Source organism: Hemiscyllium ocellatum, chromosome 24 (genome assembly GCF_020745735.1).
Source record: "Hemiscyllium ocellatum isolate sHemOce1 chromosome 24, sHemOce1.pat.X.cur, whole genome shotgun sequence".
Taxonomy (NCBI): domain Eukaryota; kingdom Metazoa; phylum Chordata; class Chondrichthyes; order Orectolobiformes; family Hemiscylliidae; genus Hemiscyllium; species Hemiscyllium ocellatum.
The window spans coordinates 18,352,783-18,376,865 of record NC_083424.1 but is presented as its reverse complement, the minus strand read 5'-3'; the positions used below and the strand labels follow the sequence as shown (position 1 = coordinate 18,376,865).

Here is a 24,083-nt window from a genome sequence, read left to right as displayed (position 1 = left end):
AGTTTCTCTGGACTCTCGCTATCTCACTTTTGAAGGCTTCTCATTTTCTGGCCATGCCTTTCTTGTGAACATCTGCCACAATCGATGTTTGAAAGTTCTTGCCTAATGCCATCAAAATTGGCTTTCGTCTATTTAGAACTTCAACTTTTAGATCTGGTCTATCCTTTTCCATCAGTATTTTAAAACTAATAGAGTTATGGTCACTGGCCCCAAAATGCTCCCCTATTGACACCTCAATACCTGCCTTATTTCCCAAGAGTGGGTCAAGTTTTGCACCTTCTCTCGTAGGTACATCCACATACTGAGTCAGAAAATTTTCTTGTACACACTGAACAAATTCTTCTCCATCTAAACCCTTAATACAATGGCAATCCTTGTCTATGTTTGGAAAGTTAAAATCCCATACCATAACCACCCCATTATTCTTATAAATAACTGAGATCTCCTCACAAATTTGTTTCTCGATTTCCTACTGACTATTGAGGGGTATATAATACAATCTCAATAAGTTAGAACATAGAACATAGAACAATACAGTGCAGAACAGGCCCTTCAGCCCTCTATGTTGTGCTGACCTATGAACAAATCTCAGCTCACCCCCCTACACTATCCCAAAATCATCCATGTGCTTATCTAAGGATTGTTTAAATCTCCCTCATGTGGCTGAGTTGACTACATTAGCAGATAGGGCATTCCACACCCTTACCACTCTCTGTGTAAAGAACCTGCCTCTATCATCTGTCTTAAATCTATCACCCCTCAATTTGTACTTCTGCCCTCTTGTACAAGCTGACGTTATCATCTTAGGAAAAAGTCTTTCACTGTCTACCCTATATAATCCTCTGATCATCTTGTATGTCTCTATCAAATACCCCTTAGCCTTCTTCTTTCCAATGAGAACAGATCCAAGTCTCTCAGCCTTTCTTCATATGGCCTTTCCTTAAGACCAGGCAACATCCTGTTAAATCTCATCTGTGCCTTTTCCAATGCTTCCACATCCTTCCTGTAATGGGGCGACCAGAACTGTACACAATATTCCAAGTGTGGCCACCACCAGCATTTTGTATAGTTGCAACATGATATTGTGGTTCCGGAATTCAACCCCTCTACCAATGAAACCTAACATACCATATGCCTTCTTAACAGCACTATCCACCTGGGTGGCAACTTTTCTATTTCTCAGTTTCACCGAAATAACCACCTGGATGTATTCCCAGGAATATTCTCCCTGGGTACAGCTGTAATGTTATCCCTTATCAAAAACACTACTCCCCCCTCCCCCTCTTCTCTTCCCCCTTTCTATCCTTCCTATAATATTTGGATCCTGGAACATTTAGCTGCTAGTCCTGTCTATCCCTGAGCCACATTTCTGTACTTGCTATGGTATCCAAGTGCAATGTACCTAACCATTTCCTGTGCTCATCTGCCTATGCTATTAAGGCTTCATGCTTTGAAATAAATGCAGTTTAATTTATCAGTCTTATTTTGTTCTCTGCTTTGTTACTGCCTGCCCTGACTGTTTGACTCGCTCCTTTTCCCAACTATACCAGTCTCAGATTAATCTCTTTCCTATTTCCCTTAGTTGCCCTCCCTCCAAACACCTTCTACTAGTTTAAATCCTCCTGAGCAGCTCCAGCAAATCTTCCTGCTAGTATATGAGACCCTTCCAATTCAGGTGCAATCCGTCCTTCTTGTAAAATCACTTCGACCCAAAAGAGATTCCAATAATCCAGAAATGTGAACCCTTCTCCCCTGCATCAGCTCCTCAGCCACACATTCATCTGCTCTATCCTCCCATACTTACCCTCACTAGCTTGTAGCACCAAGAGTAATCCAGACATTACTTGAGGACCTCCTTTTTAAATTCCTGCCTAAGTCTCTGTATTCTCTCTTCGGAATCCCATCCCTTTCCCTTCCTTCATCATTAGTTCCAATGTGTACAACAATTTGATCAGATTTCCCATGGTAGGCTCATTCATAAAGTCAGAAAATATGGAATACAGGGAGATTTGGCTATCTGGATTCAGAATTGGTTGGCTGACAGAAGGCAAAAAGTTGTAGATGGAAATTATTCTCCCTGGAGGTCAGTGTTGAGTGGGGTCCCGCAAGGCTCTGTTCTTGGGCCTCTGCTCCTTGTAGTTTTTATAAATGACTTGGATGAGGAGGTTGAGGGGTGGGTTAGTAAATTTGCAGATGACACAAAGGTTGGAGGTGCCATCAATAGTATTGAGGGCTATTGCAGGCTGCAGTGCGACGTAGACAGGATGCAGAGCTGGGCTGAGAAATGGCAGATGGAGTTCAACCTGGATAAATATGAAGTGATGCATTTTGGAAGGTCGAACTCGAATGCTGAATATAGGATTAAAGAAAGGATTCTTGGCAGTGTAGAGAAACAGAGGGACCTGGGTGTGCAAATAATAGATCCCTCAAAGTTGCCACCTAAGTGGATAGGGTTGTTAAGAAAGCATATGGTGTTTTGGCTTTCATTAACAGGGGGATTGAGTTTGACAGTTGCGAAGTTTTGCTACAGCTCTACAAGTCCTTGGTGAGACCACATTTGGAATATTGTGTCTAGTTCTGGTCGCCCTACTATAGGAAAGATACAGAGGCTTTGGAGAGGGTGCAAAGAAGGTTTACCAGGATACTGCCTGGACTGGAGGGCTTGCCTTATGAACAGAGGTTGAATAAGCTTAGACTTTTCTCTCTGGAGAGAAGGAGGAAGAGAGGCGACCTGTTCGAGGTATACAGGATAACGAGAAGAATGGACAGAGTCAATAGCCAGAGACATTTCTTCATGGCAGGATTGACTGGTATGAGGGGTCATAGTTTTAAGATATTAGGAGGGGACATCAGAGGAAGGTTCTTTATGCAGAGAGTTGTAAATGCATGGAATACGTTGCTAGCAGTGGTGGTGGAGGCAGAGTCATTAGGGACATTTAAGCGACTTCTGGAAATGTACATGGATAGCCAATGAGTTGAGGGGTGCTTAGGTTAAGTTATTTTACATTAGGATTAACCCTCAGCACAACACCATGGGCCAAAGGGCCTGTTCTGTGCTATACTTTTCTATGTTCTATGTTCTACCTCCTGCTGGCCCCTCTCCCCCTTGAGAACATTCTGCACCCTCTCTGAGATATCCTTGATCCTGGCACCAGCGAGGCAAAACACCATTCTGACTTTTTGCTTCTGGCCACGGACTGTGCCTTGGACAAGAGAGTCCCCTATCACAATCAATCACTTGGAACCTAATGTACCCCTCATTACATTAGAGCTATTCTTGGTACCAGAAACCTGACTGCTCATGCTACATTCCGCCAAGAGTCCATCACCCTCTACATATTCCAAAACAGTATACTTGTTTGAGATGAGGATAGCCAAAAGGGATACCTGCACTACCCCGCCTACCCCTCCTATCTTTCCTGGAGTTAACCCATCTACCTGACTGCATCTACCGCTTTTCTCTCTTCCTATAACTGTCATCCAACACATCCCCTAGCTCCTGTAAATTCCTTATTGCCTCTAACTGCTGCTCCAACTGATCCATGCGATCTGATAGGATTTGCAATCAAAGACACTTCCTGGAGACATAATCATCAATAACATGGAAACTCTCCCCAAACTTCCACATCTGACAGGAAGAGTACATCATTCTACTAATGGCCATCTTTGCTCTTTCACAAACTACAGACCCAGAAAATAGCCCCGTCTTATTGCTCTAAAACTAAACTGCTCCAAGCTAACTTAATGCTTATGGCTTATATTTTAAAAATTTAATCAAGATATAGATCGTAATAAAACATATAATCATGAAAGAACCCACTCTACTCACTATTGTACATTTACAGAAAGGCTACACTTAAAAACTATGCACTTATCAGTTCCCGTGCTGAGAGGTCTCCTGCATAGGTTCCTCCAAAGTCAGCTGTGAATTTCGCTGCTTGTTAATTTTTCCTAGATGCACTCTGCTGTCCAGAGATATATGAACTCAAACATCAAAGATAGTAACTGTACAGACAGCAGTATAGGTTTCTTTCTCTGACCCTGTGGTCAATGCCTTTGTCTGTCTTCTTCCTCCTTAAAGTGCCATTGTTTTGATCTTTTGTCCCCCAAAGTTCCAAAACAAAACCACAATATATAAAACAGTAATTGCTGGTCCTGGAATTTGAGGAAATTATCTCCAACACCTAAAATACCTCAAAAAAGGAACAAGCCTTACAGGCACAATTTTTCCCCATCCTCCATCATTTTCCTTTTCCATAACTTCATATTCTATTCCTTCAGCTATAAAAACCATCATTCCATTCACTTTCTTTATTATCTGCAGTACCTGAATGCTAGTTTTCTGTGACTCAGGAACAAGTACACCTAAATCCCTCTGCATTGGAGCACCCCAAAGTCTCTACCATTAAGATAATAGGTCGCATTCTTATTTTTGGGACCCAAATGCATGACCTCGCACTTATCCACATTAAACCTCACCTTCCACTCTTCTAACTTATCTACATCCATTTGTAAGGTTCTTATTTCCTCATTGCAATTTATTGTCCCACCAATTTTTGTGCCAGCTGTAAATTTGGCTAGAGAGCCTTCCATCCCTCTTTCCAACTCGTTATTGTAGATTGTAAATAGCTGGGGTTCAAAGATCAAATCCTCTGGCACCCTACTAGTTCCATCTTGTCATCCAGAAAAAAAAATCTATCCTGGCTCTCTGTCTTCTATCCATCAGCCAGTCGTCCGTCCAAGTTGATAAATTACCCCAATCCCATATGATCCTACCCTGTGAATTCACCTTTTCTGCAGCACCTTATCAAACATCTTTTGAAAGTCCAGATATATTACATCTAAAAGATACCCATTACCCACTTGTTACAGCTTCAAAGAACTTTAGCACATTAGTCAAACATGATTGCCTTTAAATTTAGATCCAGTAATCAAATTCAAAATTCAATACTAGTCATGGTGGGAGTTAAACCCATGATTTCAGACTACTGGGCCTCTAAATATTTGTGATAACCCCTAAGAATGGATTCAAAAATATTTGCTGAGTCAATATGTCCACAAGCCATAATTTAAAGATATTGAAACCTCTATATGTTCTGCAAGGACATAGGCTAAAAGTCAGGAATCTGACTTATCCAGGGATAACATCAGCTGGCTTCAGAACACATGAGATGCAGATACTCCACTGACTAATTGCAACATTTATCTACAAGCTCCCATATGCTGTAGCTGTGACCAACCATCTGCATGTAATCACTTCCTTACTTTGGTTTATTTATTTTTAATTAACATTTTTACATTTAATCAGTTTTGCTGATATGGTTTGTTCTTTAATATTGATAGATTAAATTGATATCTTCCTGTATGTCACTCATCTTCCCTTTCCCTATGTCCCATTCTCAGCCTCTACCTTGCCCTTCTCATGTGCTCTGCTCTGACCAATCTCATCCTATTTCACCATTTCAGACCTCTGCCATTACAGAATAGCAGGATTCCTCCCCACAAAACATGCACTTCCTTGATTTGGTTGTAATCCCTATAAAGTCACTGCCATCACCATCATTGACCTCTCTGACTGACTTTGAATAAGGGCTTAATTGGCCAAATTGTTTGTGTGAGAGCAGGTTGAATCATCTTGGTTCCCGATCACATCAAAGCTAAAAATCCTGTCCAGATTCTCTTAAGATATGTAAAAGGCCACATGAGATTGACTAGTATTATATAATTAATATGATTATAATTAGACAATAGATTGGTGATCTTGGCTGTACCCACTCTTGGAAATTGTTTATAGGTGTCTCATTGATAGCTGATCCTTTCATCAACATTTGGCTTGTGTACATCATTATAAATTCGGTTTAAAGGTAGATCCAAAATGGAATGGAGAGAATGACACAGAAAATTCAGACAGATATAAATACATGTTTAGATCTTTATTACTTCCCAATCATATTGGCAATTATGGGAGATGTAATACGTAGGCCTTGATATCCTGTTATTGTAACTCAGATTAAAGCATTCCAATATTGAGCCAATGATTAATCCAAAATAAATTAATTGTAAATTACCTTCTAGTTGTAAAGCGAATCAGAAAGATAATCATTCTGATGATTATGCAATTTTTTAATAAGTGTTTGGCATGACACATCCTGCACAGTATAACATTTTTGGAATTGGCACATCAGCTATCCTATGGTGTCTGTGAAAGAGAAGGTGAATTGGTATCAAGTGAAAAGCCAGTTTTGAACTGTGCACCATTCAGGGTCCAGGTTGACATGAATCTAAGTCTTTTGAAAAACCTTCTAAGTTAACAGAATGGAGTATTCACCCATGGGTGCAGTCTTGATTTGAATCAAAGTATTGTAATTCAATGATCAGAATCAAATGCATTTTTTGTTAATTACCTTACAGTTTCTTGTAAAAGTGTTGTGCAACATCTTGTACCAGGACCTTTTCTTGTCTGAGAATGTAAGCAGGTGACTTGCACTCAGACCTCAGTGCCATAATTTTCTAGCCATCTGTTGAACAAACTTGCTGCTTTTACAAAGTGAACTAGGGAATATATGAATAGGACCTAAAAGAGTAATGGTTAAGTTGGTGACTGTACAATATTGGGCTGCCCTTTGGCAACCTTTTGCCCATTTACTTAATTTATCAATATCTATTTTGAATTGTTTGCATCCCTCTCACAAACTACCTTTTGTACCTATTTTACTTTCACCTGCATATACTCTCATTAACTTCTTTGGTTAGTCATGGTTGGTTTATCCCTCACTTTCCTCCTTATTGGGATATATTTTTGCTGAGAGTCATGAAATACCTCTGCCACTTCTTGCCTACTAATCTATACGCCCAGTCTACTTTAGCTAAATCTATCCTCATTGATCTGTAATGCCCTTTAATTAAATTAAAAGTTGCTTCTGACCTACCTTTCTCACTCTCAAACTGAATACAAAATTCTGTCATGTTGTAACCACTACTTCCAGGAGGATCTTTTATTCAGAGGTCAATTATTAAACCTGCCTCATTACCCATTACCAGATCCTAGATAGCCTGCTCCCTGGCTGGCTCCATGGCAATTAGAAAGCTACCAGTAAAACACTCATTGGGGAATTTACCCTTTCCAGCTTGATTGAAGTAATCAACACAAAGATTCAAATGGCCCATAATTAGTGCTCTCCTCTTTTCACACACTCCTCTTATTTGTTGTTTTATGTCTTTTCCTAGAGGGTGGCTACTGTTTGGCATGTTATTAATTGAGATTCTGGAATTCTTGGAAAAGCATGGTAAAATAAGGTGGGGTCAGTATGGAATCAGCAAAGCTTCACCAAGGGGAGGTCATGCCTGTCAAATCGGTTAGAATTCTTGGAGGAGGTAACAAGCAAGTGAGACAAATCAGAGCCAGTGGAACGATCTATTTGGATTTCCAGAAGGCCTTCTACAAGGTGCTGCACAGGAGGCTGCAAATGAAGATAACAGAGCATGGTGTAAGGTGCCAGGGACTGGCGTGGATAGAGGATTGGCTGAACTTATTTTTACCGATGTCATTGTTACCGATATGCACCAAGACCACTGGCTCTTCACTCTTCCCCTTGAGAAAGTCCTGTAGATAACTGGGGAGGCAACATACTGTCCTGGAGTCTCATTTGCAGCCACAAAAACACCTGTCTGTTCCCCTTACAATTGGATTAGCTATAATTACAAGAAAAAAGATTCCTGAAGAAGGGTTTATGCCCGAAACATTGACTCTCCTGCTCCTCAGATGCTGCATGACCTGCTGTGCATTTCCAGCACCACACTTTTCAATTCACCAATAACTATCGTATTGTGAGTTATAAGGACAAATTGGAAAAGTTGGGTTTTTTTTTCCCAGCAGGAACTTTGAGAGGGGACCTGATTGAAGTGTATACAATTATGAGGGGAATCGAGATGGTGAAAAGAAGGCAGTTTTTTTTCCATTAGAAGAGAGGTCAATAACCAGGGCACATAAATTCAAGGTTAGGGTGGTAGGGCTAAGGGGAAATTTGAAGAGAATTTTTCTCACCCAGAGAGTGTTGGAAACTTGGAACCCACCACCTGAAAGAATGTTTGAGTTAGAAACTCTTCTAACATTTAAGCAGTATTTCTATCACAATGGTTAACACTGCTGCCTCTCAGCGCCAGAGACCCGGGTTCAATTCCCGCCTCAGGCAACTGCCTGTGTGGAGTTTGCACATTCTTCCCATGTCTGCGTGGGTTTCCGCCGGGTACTCTGGTTTCTTCCCACAGTCCAAAAATGTGCAAGTTAGGTGAATTGGCCATGCTAAATTGCCCATAGTGTTAGTTGTAGGGAAATTGGTTGCTCTTCAGAGAGTCGGTTTGGACTTGTTGGGCCGAAGAGACTGTTTCCACACTGTAGGTAATCTAATCTAATGTAATCTTCATGTGTGTTGTAGTAGCCTCCAGAACTGTGAGACAAGAGCTGGAAAATAGGATTGGTGTAGTCATAGCTTGGTTGACTGACACAGACATGATGGGCTGAATGGTTTTCTTCTATGCTGTAAACATTGAATATAAAGGTTCTTAAATAAACATAGGGACCTCTACAATCCGGAAATCCGCAAGTTCTGAATGCAAACATCTTCTGGGTAAGTTATAATAAACTATTGAAATTTGAGCTGAAGTTTCATTTCCCAAAACCTCTCTGAGCCTGGGAGATTACATCACAGCAGAATGTGAACCTTGATATTGGTAATAGATATGGAATTCTCATTCATCTCACTTTCAGATTCCTTTCTGGTGCCATGATCCAAAAGTACAATAACAGAACCAGCTGAGCAGTGACTCAGGAGGATTTGCTGCATGTTCAAAACTGTAGTCATGGATTGAACAATGAATTGCATCATATTTTTGTAATTGTAGTTATCTATTACAAAATCTTCCTTGCCAATTGCCATGGGAACCACACCCAGAGCTGAATTTTGTATTTTTAGTTTGTCTTGATGAGTAAGCTTCATGGTACCCAGGCATTCACTAGTGCTGTATTTAAAGCCCAGTTGCACACAGTGTCTTTCATACTGTGGTGCTCCACTCTCATCCACTTTGTCCTTTCAAATTACTAATCCTTTCTGCCCTCTACGTTTCTTAGTCACTCCTGTTCCTGCATCAGCACCAACTACACTTGCCTCCTTTTCCAGTGAACTTCTTCCCTCCCTTTGACTCATTGCAGGAGATATTGTCCCATATATGGGCCATAAGGTGGGGGTGCAGGGGAAGTGACTTAAAACTGCTTGTGCCATATAAGAAAATAATCCTTGGGCAGGCCATGGAAGAGTGCGTCCACTCATGTGGGGACAGCGAGTCCTCAATGGACGACTTATTCAGTCACCTTCGTTGTGCTTTGCCGTTCTCCCATTAGCACCAAGACCAAATCATTCTGAAGATGCACAGCTTTTATCCTCTTTCCAAAACAAATTCCCTTTCTTCTGCTATGAGAGCACGTGCTGCACCCAAGAACATCCATTCGGAAAAAGGCCAGTGTCAGAAACCTGCAGCTCAACTTCAGCATCTGGAGGAGGCTTTTGAACTGTCAGAGGATGTCCTGGTCAGGCTTTCCCCTGCAGCTTCCACCTACTCAGAGGCTTTCTCCTCCAGGTGGATTCTATCAGATTATACGTGGCAGCTCAATCTGCTGAGTGCATAACTAACCTGGCTTCACAATCCAGATGAAGGAAGAAATGCCCTGGGGTCTATATTCTCAGAGTACTGGAAACCAGGCAACTATTTGATATCAGGCAGGTGATCTCATTAATGACTGCATGAAAGGTTGAGCAACAGCAGGATGCTTTGTCTGAGGCAGTTGGTAAACTGGATTGAAACATGGAGGAGTCTCCCAGTGTTATCAGTCAGGTTAGGAATGGGTGGATAACACTGAGACTTCAAGCAATGAACAGGACTTTTGCTAGGGATGGGCCTGCATGCATCTTTGACATTAACAGCCACCTTGTGAGTGAGAGCAGCAAAACATTGATGATTCCACACATCTCTGGAGGCAAAGGTTCATTCTACATCAATCAACGTTCAATGGGGCCCACTGCCATTCAAGGCTGCCACTTGTACAGAGGGAGGTTCACTTCTCCACTCTCCCTCTTGGTGCACTGGCCTGCTCAGAGAAGCTGCACAAAATGCCGCCTCCCTCAGGTTAAAGCATGTCCTACTGGATGCCAAAGCAATTCAGTGGCGTTTATCAGTGTACACGGACTCAGAAATGTTGAAGGTCAATCAATGATAAGAGTCAAAAGGAGATGCCTCAGGATTCTTCTCAATCCACTATCCATCAGGTGAGGCTCAGTGCACATCATTCAGATACCAAACACTGATTGAAAGCTTCAGAGCTACCTGCTCCAATGTTTCTGCCCTGTCTCACTGTCTGCTGCCTGAACGTGGACTAACCTGACGGTATGAAATGTACCATCAGAAAGATAACACAACATTTTGTGAACTAGAAAATGGCAAGGAATGCACATGTCCTTGCAATAAGCAGGAGATTCTCACCAGTTGTAAAATGAAAGGAAATCCAAACCCTGACCATTCATTGTGGAAGCAGGTGTCAGGAGGGTTCTGTATAGCTTTTTAGGCTTGACGATGCATTGATCTAACATGCTTTCCCAGATGTCCCTTTCATCAATATCCTGCTCCTCATCATCCTCTTGATCCTCCAAAGATTGCTGTTGATCCAATTTCCTTAGTATCCAGGACATCCACTCCGGTTTCTCGAGTCCAGGTGTGAAGGGGACAAGACACCATAATGATACGGCACACTATCTCCAAACTGCAAGGCTGTATCAGAGTAGTCCAGGCATCAAAAACCTCATCTTAAGGAGGCCTATCATCTCTGGCGGATGTGCAGGCAACATTCTATCTCCAGGTTTCCTGTTGTCTGACTGTTTTTTTTTAAAGGTGTCATGGTCGCCTGACAGCCCTCCCTGTTTGGCTCAAAGACCTTGGGAGAAGGCAGGGACCTTTTGAGGTCTATTATATGTACATTGGGGAGGTGGTATTGTCGTTGGCCTGTAGGTCCAGAGAGCCAGGTCATCTTCTGGGGAACTGTGTTTGAATGCCACGGTGGCAGATGGTGGAATTTGAATTCAACAAAAATCTGCAATTAAGGGTCTAACTATGACCATGAATCCATTGCTGATTGTTGGAAAACCCCATCTGGCTCACTAATGTCCTTCAGGGAAGGAAAACGCAATTATTACCTGGTCTGTCCAACATGTGACTCCAAACCCACAGCAATGTGGTTGACTCTTAACTGCACTCTGGGCAATTAGAGATGGGCAATAAATGCTGGACTAGCCAGCGATGCCCTCATCGCATGAATGAATAAAAACAAAACCACATGACAGCTCTCAGAATATGAAGTACAGACATGCAAAATCTGACACTGGGGGTAGTCACAAATAATTAAACATTGATGGAGTAGACACCTTTCCTGTTGATGTACTCTGCAGGTAGTGATGGAGTGAAGCTGAGAGAAGTTAGTGATGCTGGAGAATGCCACATCCTGAGCTGCTTGACTCCTCTTATCACAGAGGAAGGATATGAACAGCTGTGATGTCGACAAAGTGGCTTCATTAACATCTCGAATGCATTTACAGGTTGAGGACTGGAAGGTGCACAGGTTCCCCCAATGCTCCTTGCAAAATGTCACTGGTATAAAGCTTCAGGATAGCTGTAACTTTGATGGCCATGGGATGGGATAGCACTCTGGTCTTTGAAAGTAAGATGAGGGCCCAGAATATCCTCAGCCTGTGCCTTCATTGTGCTTCCAAGAGTGGTAGAAAATGACAATGGGGTCAATAGCTGCAGCGTCTTGTCATTCTTCTCCAATTCCATATGTTAACATCACCTGCTGTTTCTCCTTCTAGAGGCTGTGAGACAGTCACTGGAAGTTGCTGTTTTTGCTGACAACATTGAAATTATTTTCTCCTGCTCCCTTGTCTTCACATTTGAATCAATGCCACAAAGTCTCCAGCCACAACAATGTTTATGTCAGATACATGAGTGGGGAATGCCAGAAAGAGAACATCCTTTCTTTTACTGTACTCCTGACCCCTAACATCAATCATGGTCATGGCCTTATGTTATGCCTGGGCAAAGTTGGCCATGGAGACTTCACAATGAGGTCAATGCCATACCTTGATAAAGAGCTCTGAGGTATGCAGCCATATCCAAATATGCATTACACAACCAAATTGGGTGAACGGAATTGTGGTGATATGTCACCTTGATCGTATCCTACCTTCCCGAATTTGGCCCCCTTGCACATCACAGACCATGTTCTTGCACTCTTGCAGATCAGTCTGTGAATGTGGCCATTCAAAAGTATTATAATCCAGTGATAGCCAAGAAATGTGCTTCTGAAATGCCACTTCCAGAGGATGCTTTTATGTTAACGTAACTCCTGACTATCAATCCCTTGACCCCACTAATGAGTGCTCCTGTTTGACTTTCAGACAAGGCCATTTGGTCAACATGTATGCAGCATGTTTCCATGAATGCTCCTGGCATGTGCTATAGTGTGACATTACTGAAGCATGGTGCTGCACAGTGACATGTCCATCCCCTTCACTGTTCAATGCTCCCATCTGTAACAAACTATCTGCCTTACCCTCTGTGCTAAAAAGCAGGTCACCAGTGTGACACACTACAACTTGGCACTGTGAGGTCAAGTACTAAAAACAGTGCAGATCACAGGGTCTAGCCGCCTCTCAGTTAGCACAAAGTGACAGAGTGCTACAACAAAACTAAGAGTCACAACTTGCATCTTGTGTATGCACATGAGATGTACGTGCCCCTGTGTTCAAAGTGACTGAAGTGAAGCTTGCAAGCCAGGTAACTGTTCTGATTTACAGGGAATTTGTGGGAACTTGCATGTGCAATTTCTCAAACCTACATTTTATCAATAATGAAACCCCAATTGTCAGTGGTTAATATCACTTCCATGTCATGGTTTGTCATCGGAAAGTACAAGATAGTTTGAATAAACATAAGAACATAAGGAGGTCTTTCAGTCCCTTGAGACTGTTCCACCATTCAGTGATATCATGGCTGATCTGCTGCCTCATTCCACATACGTGCTTTTGGGTGGCATGGTGGCACAGTGGTTAGCACTGCTACCTCACAGCGCCAGAGACTCGGGTTCAATTCCTGCCTCAGGCAACTGACTGTGTAGAGTTTGCACGTTCTCCCCGTGTCTGCGTGGGTTTCCTCCGGGTGCTCTGGTTTCCTCCCACAGTCCAAAGATGTGCAGGTCAGGTGAATTGGCCATGCTAAATTGCCCATAGCGTTAGGTAAGGGGTAAATGTGGGGGTATGGGTGGGTTGAGCTTCATCGGGTCGGTGTGGACTAGTTGGGCCGAAGGGTCTGTTTCCACACTGTAAGTAATCTAAAAAGAGCTTCTTACCATCTCTCCTGAACAGTCTGGCCCTCATTCTCAGAATATGCCCTTAGTTCTACAAGCCCTAACCACGCAAATAGTTTATCTTCATCTACCCTGTCTTTTCCTGAGGATCTTGGAGATTTTGATCAGATCACCCCTTACCATCTAAAGTCTTGAGAAAATGGGCATAATTTGTTTAATCTTTCCTCATAATATTGCTCCAGATGCATGATTAAATTCCTCCAATACAATAGTGAACATACCTCAAATTATTTCATTAGCTGTATCGGCTTTGGGAAGCACGGTGATTGTAAAGTGAGGTCTTTCTTTTGTTTAATTCAGGATCAGCACAAGTGTCAACTGTTTACTGACTGTTCTGGAAATGGAGAAATGAAACTGAAACTTAACAGTCAAATAAGCTAAGTTTCTGAGGAAATTGAAACCAATTTGGTATTGACTTAGAATCAAGTGCCAAATAAATAATTCACAAATGTAAACTTTGAACTGGGCAGAGACATAAAACAATGACGTGTCACTTCGATTTGATGGAAAGTCTTAGTAACTGGCTCTCACTATTTTTCTCGAATTATATGTGGGCGGAGTTTGCAGCTGGTTTATAAGAGCTGTGATGACAGCTGCAAATGTGTTGCTGGTCAAAGCACAGCAGGTTAGGCAGCATCTCAGGAATAGAGAATTCGACGTTTCGAGCATAAGCCCTTCATCAGGAATAAGAGAGAGAGAGCCAAGCCGGCTGAGATAAAAGGTAGGGAGGAGGGACTAGGGGGAGGGGCGATGGAGGTGGGATAGGTGGAAGGAGGTAGAACGTGGCTGAAGAGCTTCTGTGCAGAGGAGATGACCTGGGGGGTGCAGTGAGAGAGGGACTCACTGAAATCCTTGTAGAGGGAGGAAGAGAGCTTCTGATGACACCAACTTTACTTTGTGTGAAAGCTGGAAGGATGGATTTGGATTTGTACACAACTGAACCGAGGAGGCTGGATGATTTCATTAAACAAAACCTGGAGCCGAATGAATTTAATATTGAAGTGAGAAATGCAGTACACAGAATCTGTGATTTTTTAAAGAACCGATGTTTTATCAAACAACCGGGGATCAAAGTTATCAGAGCCGTCAAAGTAAGTTATTTTGTGTTTAACACAGTATACAGATTAGTGTTTACAGGAAATGACTACTTACAATACTCTGAACTTTGTAAATGTTTCAGAATGAAGCTGAATTTTATTATGGTTGTGAGATTTTCAATATTAACTTTCAAGTTGCCTATGTTATCCTTCCTTCTTTCCAAAGGACTGGAACCTGATGTGAGATAGAGTTTCAAAGGAAATTATGGGGTCCCATGATTTCAATTTAAATGAATGGGATGAGGTGGGATTGTCAATATTTCCTGTGAATTCTGTGCATTTAAATGGAGTAGGTGTGCCAGGCACTGACACAAATCACCAGGAAAATCAGACTAAAAGTGTTTTTCTCAGCCTAAAATGTCAGCTTGTTTTAAAGATTCTGCAGCTTTCAATGTATTTCTGCTGAAGGGTAGACTCACTTCAAGTCTGTTTCTCTTTAATCGTTATTTTCAGTTGTTCTTCAGTCAAAAGTAAATTATTGTATGGTGGTGTAAATCTTCTTCTGAAATCAAAAATAGTTTGAATTCTTAAAGTGATAACACACTTTCAAAGCAGAAGTTGGCAGTACAATATACCCAACATTCTGGGGCAAGAGTGGCACACCCCTCCTTTTGCTGCATTGCACCAATTCTGCTGTCATGCACTCAATCTACAGTCAGTTAAAATGAAGAAAGAACATAGTGGGTACAATTTTGTCTTTGTGGGCAGATAATAGGAGTTGGGACTTTAGAAGTTAGTTCTTTGGGTTTTTGATCAAGGATCTCTTGAAATTGACATGGAGATAGTTCCTGTTAAGAGCAGCTAACAGACTGTTAAAGCTGAAGGCCTAATCACACGATTTTCAGCTTGAGAGAAGCATCCAGTTGTCGGAACAGGGAAGTAACTAAAACAGCAAATCAGTATGATTGTGGCCTCCCAACAAATTCTTAACAATTTGATTTCTGGACCTTTTAATTCAAACAGGACTTCACAATGAGGATGTTAGTGCGCTGGGTGGGATAGGTTGGTTGTCGGGTGGTGTTGGTGGGGAAAGGGTGATGGGGAGGTAGTTTGTGAGGAGAGAGTAGAGATAGGATGTAGAGAGGGAAAGGACCCATTGTCCTGCATAGAGCACTGGGCCCACGGTCAGTTGTTGGGCTCCCACCTCCAGGTAATTGAACTTTTCTCAGTCACATCAGGAAACTGGAAACTGCCAGGCAAGTCTCAGCCATCCCATAATACCCCTGTTAACAAATCCCTCAAGGAGCCTAACTGACTATCTGCCTCATAGCAACGTTGCTTGTAAACTGGCACACTGGCCATTTTGAAACACTTTGACCAAAAGTTCAACCGAGCGTGTCTGTCATATTAACTCTCGTTTACCAGAAGAAGGAGAAAACAAATCACAGCAAAGTGGCACATAGTGACTTTAACCATTTTAAAATTTGCTCACTTTCAAAAAAAGGTCACCGTGCCAGGTGTCACAGGGTCTAGTTTTTGTTTTGTTATTTTATTTTTGTGCATAAACAGGGGTTTGTTTGACTGCTTCTGACTTGACATCAACCTTGCCAATAACTGTCCAAAATATTGCCCAGGCCGACAACACCACTCTGTCAACTACAGACTAAGGCGTTAAAATTGCAGAGATTCATAAAGCTGTATAGCATGGAAACGGACCCGTCAGCCCAACTCATCCATTTCTTAACAAATTCCTCACCATCCAAGCCCTTAACCCTATGGCAGTCCCAGTCTATGTTTGAAAAGTTAAAATCCCCTCCCATAACCACCCTATTATTACAGAAAACGGAGAGCTCCTACAAATTTGTTTCTCAATTTCCCACTGACTCTTGAGGTGTCCATAGTCTAATCCTAATAAGGTGATCATCCCTTTCTTATTTTTCACCCAAATAACCTCCTTGGACTTATTCCCAGGAATATTCACCCTAAGTGTAGCATAATATTACCCCTAAGCAAAATCACCATTTTCCCTCCTCTCATGGTCCTCTTTCTGTCCTTCCTATAGCATCTATACTCTGGAACATTAAGGTGCCAGTCCTGTCCATCCCTGAGCCATGGCTCTGTAATTACTAAAATATTCTGGTCCCATGTTCCCACCATGTCCTGAGTTCATCTGCCTTCCCTGTTAGACCTCTTGCATTGAAGTAAAGGTAGTTACATTTATCAGTCCTACCTTATCCTCTGCTTTGTTCCTACCCGTCCTGACAGTTAGACTTGCCCCCTTTCCCAACTGTACCAGTCTCAGATCGATCTCTTTCCTCACTGTCTCCCTGAATGTGTGTCCTCCCCTCCCTGGTTTTCAGTGGTACATTCGCCTGAGAGTCCATCGTCCCCACCCCTACATTTTCCAAAATAGCATTCTTGTTTGAGATTAGGACAGCCACACAAGATTCCTGCATTACCTGTCTCCCTCTCCTACCCTGTCTGGATATAACCCATCTACCTGATTGTATCATTGGTTTATCTCCCTCCCTGCAACTGCTATCCCTCACATCCCCTAAATCCTGTAAATTCTGCACTGTCTCTAACTGCTGCTCCAACTAGTGTATGTGATTCGATGGGTTCACAACCAAACACACTTCCTGCAGACATGATCATCAGTAACATAAATGCTCTCCCTAATCACCCATATCCGACAGGAAGAGCATATCACTTTACTGAAGAACATCTTTGTACCTTAATAATCTACACACCTAGAAAATAGCCATGTCTTACTGGTCTAAAAACAATGCCCAGGCTAACTTAGCACCAATGTTTTTGTATTTTAAAAGTTTAATCAAGAGACAGATCTCAAGAAAAACATATAATAAAAATTCACTCTACTCACTATTGTAGATTTACAAAACCAGAAAGGTTACACTTAAAAATTAGCCACTTTGCTGCTCCCCTGCTGTAAGGTTTCTCCAAGGTTGGTTGTGAATTTCACTGTCTGTTCATTTTTTTTTAGATGACCTCCAATGTGCAGAGATACTTGAAAGCAAGCAGCAGAGGCAGTTAGCTGTGTCGGTTACCACTGGGTCAGACAGCTGTGCAGATTTACTGCTCCATTTGACTCACCTCCCATGTGGTCACTGCCTTTGGCTCCCTTCCTCCTTTTTAAAGTGCTATTATTTTGATCATTTTTCCCCCCAAAGTTCCAAAACAATGCAACAGTTTATAAAACTGTAATTAATGATCAAAGACTTCAAGGAAATCAGCTCCCAAACTGAAAATATCTAAAAAAAAAGAGCACCTCCTACAGAGACAATGTTTTCCTCCATCTTGCAACCTTGTAGTGCTGTGACTGATCATGTGATGGCACCTTCACAAAAAGAGGACAAGTGGAGAAAAACACCATGGAAATAGCTGCAAAAAGTGTACCGATGTGAATTCTGACCCTAACAGAATGGTATAGATAGCCTGCAGTGCTTAGACAAATTTATTCAAAATTTCTGAAATGGCCAAATTCGCTGATCACTGAAATGTCCATAAATATTTTTTCTATCCTTTCTCCTCGCAGGGAGGGTCTTCAGGAAAAGGAACGGCTTTAAGGAACGGTTCAGATGCAGATCTTGTTGTCTTCCTCAACTGTTTCCAGAGTTTTGAGGAGCAGAGAAACACGAGGCAGGACATTCTTGAAGGAATTCAACAAGTACTGACAGAGTGTGCATCAAGCATTGCCAATAAGATTAATGACATCAACATAACTTTTGTACCGAACAGCAATGTCCCACCAAAATCATTGAACTTTGCTCTAAAATCAAAGAAGAAAAACTCAAACAGTGTGGAATTTGATATTTTGCCAGCCTTTGATGCACTGGGTAAGAATTTATGTTAGTGTAATTTTTAAGCTCCAGTATAATTTTAGTTCTTTCACAAACCTCTGCTAGTCATGGAGATTGACTATTATTCACATTGTTTCATAACATGTTCTGTTTCTAGTTAAGATGATGGAGCAATTAGCTTTTATATATTTATCTGGGCCCAAACATCTCAGTAGTGGCAATCATCCTTAAATTGCCTTTTTTTTAACAATATAATAGAGGTCATGCATATGAAAAAGTGATCAAAGACAGATCAGAATGTGGAATAATCAGATCGAACTGTGATCTTATTGAGCAGGGGAGCAAGCTCAAGAGGTTGAGTGGCGACTCTTAATTTTAATTTGTCAATTTGTATGACAGGCTTAGCTTATATTTGCAAGCTGAACTGAGATGTTTGAAGTGGTGATCAAATCTGCGTTTAATGTCTCCAGTTTACAGGAGAACAGATTGTGAACCACATGTATAGTCAGGTAAGTTGAGTAAATTGCAGCTTAATCGGGGAGGTGTGTTTAGACAGTGAGAAAGGAGGTAAATGCTAAGGTATTCAATCTCTAGCTTATATCTGACCACAAATGCCACAGTTTCTGTTGCTCATCAAATGTTTTAATTTCTTACAGACGAATTAAAAAATGGAAATACAGCCCATCTCAAGCTAATGAAATTCGTAAGTGAAAATGGTGATCCGTGTGGTGAATTTTCTGCCTGTTTTACTGAGCTTCAGAAGAATTTTGTGAAGCAACGTGATGCAAAACTTAAAGACTTGATTCGCCTGTTAAAATATTGGTACAAAGAGGTGAGTGACTGGGGGGCATAGCTAGAAGAATGTAGAGGAATTGTAGCGCCACATATAAAAAGGTGGTGTTGTTTTTATAGTTACATCATTGACAAATATGACTGATTAATCTTTATTAAAAATCAGCAAACACTTGCCTCGAATGCTTGTTTACATGGAGGGGGATTGGCAGAATCTTTGAAGAGTGCTCCTATGAGCTGTTTCTCTCAGCGCTCTTCCAGCCTCAGCTAAAGGTGCACTAAAAGACCTGGTTGCTGTCAGAAGCCATATAAAAGAAGTACCTATATTTTTAACACTTGAACAATTTAACCTCCTCTCTTCAAGAAACTGGCTTTACTCGAAGTTGCTGGAATGACTTTAGAGAAAGGGGAGATCTGTACACCTTCAGCTTAGGTTAAATCCATCTCAGAATCAGATCGTGATTCTCTCGTGTCGTCATGAAAAATTTCCCTGATGCCATGTTGTGTGAAGGAGCTGTATTCAAAATAATTACAGTTCAGGGTTGGAGGGCAGTCCTTTAACCTGCACATATTTGGGCAGCACAGTGGCTCAGTGGTTAGCACTGCTGCCTCACAGCACCAGGCACCCGGTTTTGATTCCAGCCTCAGGGGACTCTCTGTGTGGAGTCTGCACATTCTCCCTGTGCCTACATGGTTCCTCCGGGCGCTCTGGTTTCCTTCCACAGTCTAAAGATGTGCAGGTTAGGTGAATTGGCCATGCTAAATTGCCCATAGTGTTCAGGGATGTGTTGATTAGGTGCATTAGTTATGTGTAAATGTAGAATAATAGGGTAGGTGAATGGGCTTGGGTGGGATACTCTTCGGAGGGTTGGTGTGGACTTGTTGGACCAAAGGGCCTGTCTCCGCACTGTCGGGATTCTATTCTATTCACTATATTTGAACATGGTTTTATATTTAAAGCAAGGATATGGGATTTCATCCTTAATCTTTTACATTCCTTTGTGCCTGGAATGATCATCTCAGGTTATTTGAACAGGCAAATGAAAGTTGTATTAACGTGATTAACCTTCTCAATGGCAAAGACTGCACCCAATGGTTGAGTACCCAGAGTTCCAAAATGCAGAATTAATGGAATCAACTGTACATGAGAAAATTGTGGTTTTGATGCTGTTGACTGATGAGCAGGAGAAGTGATTCAAACAAATAGTGAGGGAACCCAGAGCAAGAGGTGAAAGGTGGCTAATGGTGATGTAGGAGAGATTGGCAGGGATAAAACCAGTTATAAATGAAGGCATGAAAAGGAGAAAATGGGTCCACTCTGCTGAAAGCAAAGACAACAAAACACAAATAAGATATGTCTGTGGGAGGGGATGTAAGAAAAATTGAGGCCACGTCAGGAATGTTAAGGTTCTCAGAGGCAGAAACAGAAGTACAAGGTGGGAGTTGGCATGAATAATTTTAATGTCCTATTGTGTCTTTCCATCAACCATTCAGTGTGTCAAGCCACGGAAATCTGAGTTGGCTCCTGGCCAACGCCTGCCTGCTAAGTATGCGGTGGAGCTGCTGACTATCTACGCCTGGGAGCAAGGCAACGGGACCAAGAGATTTGACACTGCTGAAGGTTTCCGGACAGTCCTTGAGCTGATCTGCAACTATCAAAATCTGCATATTTACTGGACCAACTACTACAATGTCGACAATCAAGACATTGTAAATTTTCTACGTAAGAAACTCCGTGGTCACAGGTAAAAGCTTAAAATATCTTTAAACCTAAACTAGTTAGAACTGTTCCAATTCATGAGGTTATGCTGCAGCTGGACAAAACTCTGGTGCGGCCGCACTTGGAGTATTGTGTACAGTTCTGGTCACCGCATTATAAGAAGATTGTGCAAGCTTTGGAAAGGGTACAGAGGAGACTACTAGGATGTTGCCTACTATGGAGAGAAGATCTTACAAGGAAAGGCTGAGGGACTTGAAGCTGTTTTCATGAGAGAGAAGAAGGTTGAGAGGTGATTTAATAGAGATATACAAGATAATCAGAGGGTTAGATAGGGTGGACAGGGAGAGCCTTTATCCAAGTATGGTGACGGTGAGCACAAGAGGACACAGCTTTAAATTGTGGGGTGATAGATATAGGACAGATGTCAGAGGTAGTTTCTTTACTCAGAGAGTAGTAAGGGTATGGAATGCTTTGCCTGCAATGGTAGTAGAATCACCAACTTTAAGTACATTTAAGTCATCATTGGACAAGCATATGGATGTACGTGGAATAGTGTAGGTTAGATGGGCTTCAGATTGGTATGACAGGTCGGCGCAACATTGAGGACTGAAGGGCCAGTACTGTACTGTAATGTTCTATGTTCGTTAAGAGCACTCTCAAGCTTCTAAGGAAGTTGATTTCAGGACATTTAGCGATCTAATTGATCTTTAATACCTGTCTTGTGGCATCTTTGGGTGTCAAGTAAGGGACATGCGGACTTTGTTATTTAAATGTAATGCATGTACAGATCAATGATAGGAGTCAGTAATAACCCATAACACTGGTTTTGTTGTGAAAATGTGCTCCTGAGCCCTCAGGTTGGACTACATTATCGTTCGCAAATTCTCATTCTAATGCTCTTAACATCAAATCAAACCTCTGCCTCTAGTTCTTTCCCCAACTAATGTTTTCAAGTCTTAAAATCTTTCCCTTTGTTTACAAACTTCCAAAACACCTCATTTATTTACTGTACTTTGTGACTGTAACACCCTCTACCTATTGTTCCAACTGATATCCTCAACCTCCCGTGTACTGTCCTTTCTCTTATTTTACACTAGCATCAAAGCTTTAAGACACTAAAATAAAACGAAAAAAATGCTCATGCTGGAGATGGAAAACAAAAATAATAGAAATTACTGGAGAAACTCAGCAGGTCTGCCAGCATCTCTGGATAGAAAACAGAGGTAATGTTTTGCGACCTTTCTTCAGAACTTTACATCACATTGGTGCCATATTCAGGGCAGCATGGTGGCTCAGTGGTTAGCGCTACTAGCTCACTACACTAGGGTCCCTGGCTCTATTCCAGCCTCGGGCGACTGTCTGTGTGGAGTTTGTACATTCTCCCTGTGTCTGCGTGGGTTTCCTCTCACAGACCAGTTGAATTGGCTATGCTAATTTGCATTAGTCAGAGGGAAATGGGTCAGGTTGGGTTACTCTTTGGAGGTCGGGAAGGGGCTGAAGGGCCCGTTTCCACGCTGTAGGGAATCTAATCATTATCGAGCTCCCCATAAACATCGTCACTTCTTTTAATCCCATTTTGAATAGTGTCCTGGAGACCATTGTTCAAACCTTCACATTATATTACTGGTCAGTGTCTACTCCACCCCATGAGCATTGTGGGATATTTAAAATATTCAAACGTTATAAAAGTGTTAACCAATATAATTACCAACATTGTTAGATTAGAAAGATTATATTATCCATCTAGAAAGACCTTTCTCTGTTGAATGTATTGAATCTGGTCTGGATCCAGTGAATGGGATTGAAAGCACATCACAGCCCAAATAAAGTCACTGATAAAGGTGAAGTAAAGGATCTGGACTGCGAATGCGTTGAATTCATCAATGGCTGGATTCAAAGCTATCTGGCATGAGATTTCAGAGCATTATACTGAGTGAGAAGAAATGAGCTCGTTTCCTCAGAAGTGAAGGAAGGCAGAAGGAAAATAATGTTTTTTAAAGTGAACTGCTTGATGAATTTCTGTATCAGTCTCTTGTTTACTACATGAAACTTGCTTTGAGACATTTGAGGCAAGCAAGTGCCTGGGTTGTGACACTCAATTCCTGCTGTGAGTTTAATTCCTCAGTAATATGCAAAAGTAGAAAGTCCTTGAAATACCTGCAGAGGTGAACAATGAAGCTTTGGCCGAGGATCGCAAATTCTGGTATTCATAACTCATGGGGCATCACTTCTTCACAGATTGCTGGATTCTTTCCACACTCATAACAATAATCACCATTAAACTCAGCATTACTTTGCTCAGAAACTCAGGTCTATGGTTTATAACAATTATTGGATGTGGTTTTATTTTGCAGACCAATAATCCTTGACCCGGCCGATCCAACTAATAATGTGGCTTCGTCTGATGGATGGTACGTGATGGTCAAGGAGGCCATGAAATGTCTCAGCTTTCCATGTGTCTCTGGAGTCCAAGCATGGAGCATCCAGGTAAATAGTTTTAGGAGACAATTGACACGGTACACTGTTTAGTGTATAAATTCTGAACATTGAGTTGTTAAATTACACAGTGCCTTCTCTTGACTTCAAGCCAGAAAGCATACCCTGGATGTTCTACAGAAACAGAAGGTGGGAAGTCGTGCTTCACAAGGATCAGTGATGGATCTTTTGCTGTTAGTACTGTACATGACCGATTTATGGATGACACCTGATTGCAGAGTATAGTCAATATTGAGGGGCATGGTAGCACATCACAGCAGGACTTTAACAGACTTGGCAAAGAAACAAGTCATTGACAAACAGAAAGCCATACTGATAAACATGAAACTGTACATTTTGACAGGGATAATAGGGATGTCACTTATCATTTTAAAAGTGAACACTAGGTGGGGTAGTGGAACACAGGTAGCTGGATTGCAATTCCATCAATCACCAGAAATGGCTCCACAGATTATTGATAGCAGCCTGGAAGCAAACCAAGCACAAGGATTTATTCCTGGAGCCATGGAGTCAAAAAGTGGGCAACTTATTGTTGAACTTGAAATCTGAATGCAAACTTGTCATGATACTATAAAAAGGATCTAAAGACACTGGAGCAGATGAAGAAAATATTGAGAAGGATAGTGATAAAAATATGTTTGTACACATTTCAGGAAAGAATTGGTAAGAATAAAAAAGGGCAGAGGGGATTTTGCAGTAGTAATCATCAAAATAATGACAGGTTTTAACTGAGTGGATTCAAAGACAATGTT

The 24,083-nt window shown here is 41.6% G+C and overlaps 1 protein-coding gene across 1 annotated transcript in view; it reads left to right on the top strand.

Moving 5' to 3' along the window:
* Positions 1 to 14,291: 14,291 nt before the first annotated feature.
* LOC132827453 (uncharacterized) overlaps positions 14,292 to 24,083 on the top strand; it is a 72,281-nt gene continuing 62,489 nt past the window's right edge. Inside the window, exons 1-5 of the mRNA XM_060844140.1 lie at positions 14,292 to 14,556; positions 18,059 to 18,359; positions 18,980 to 19,155; positions 20,610 to 20,860; positions 23,190 to 23,322. Of these exons, the coding sequence (XP_060700123.1) occupies positions 14,344 to 14,556; positions 18,059 to 18,359; positions 18,980 to 19,155; positions 20,610 to 20,860; positions 23,190 to 23,322 (1,074 nt within the window). The 5' untranslated portion in view covers positions 14,292 to 14,343. The remainder of the gene's footprint in view (positions 14,557 to 18,058; positions 18,360 to 18,979; positions 19,156 to 20,609; positions 20,861 to 23,189; positions 23,323 to 24,083) is intronic.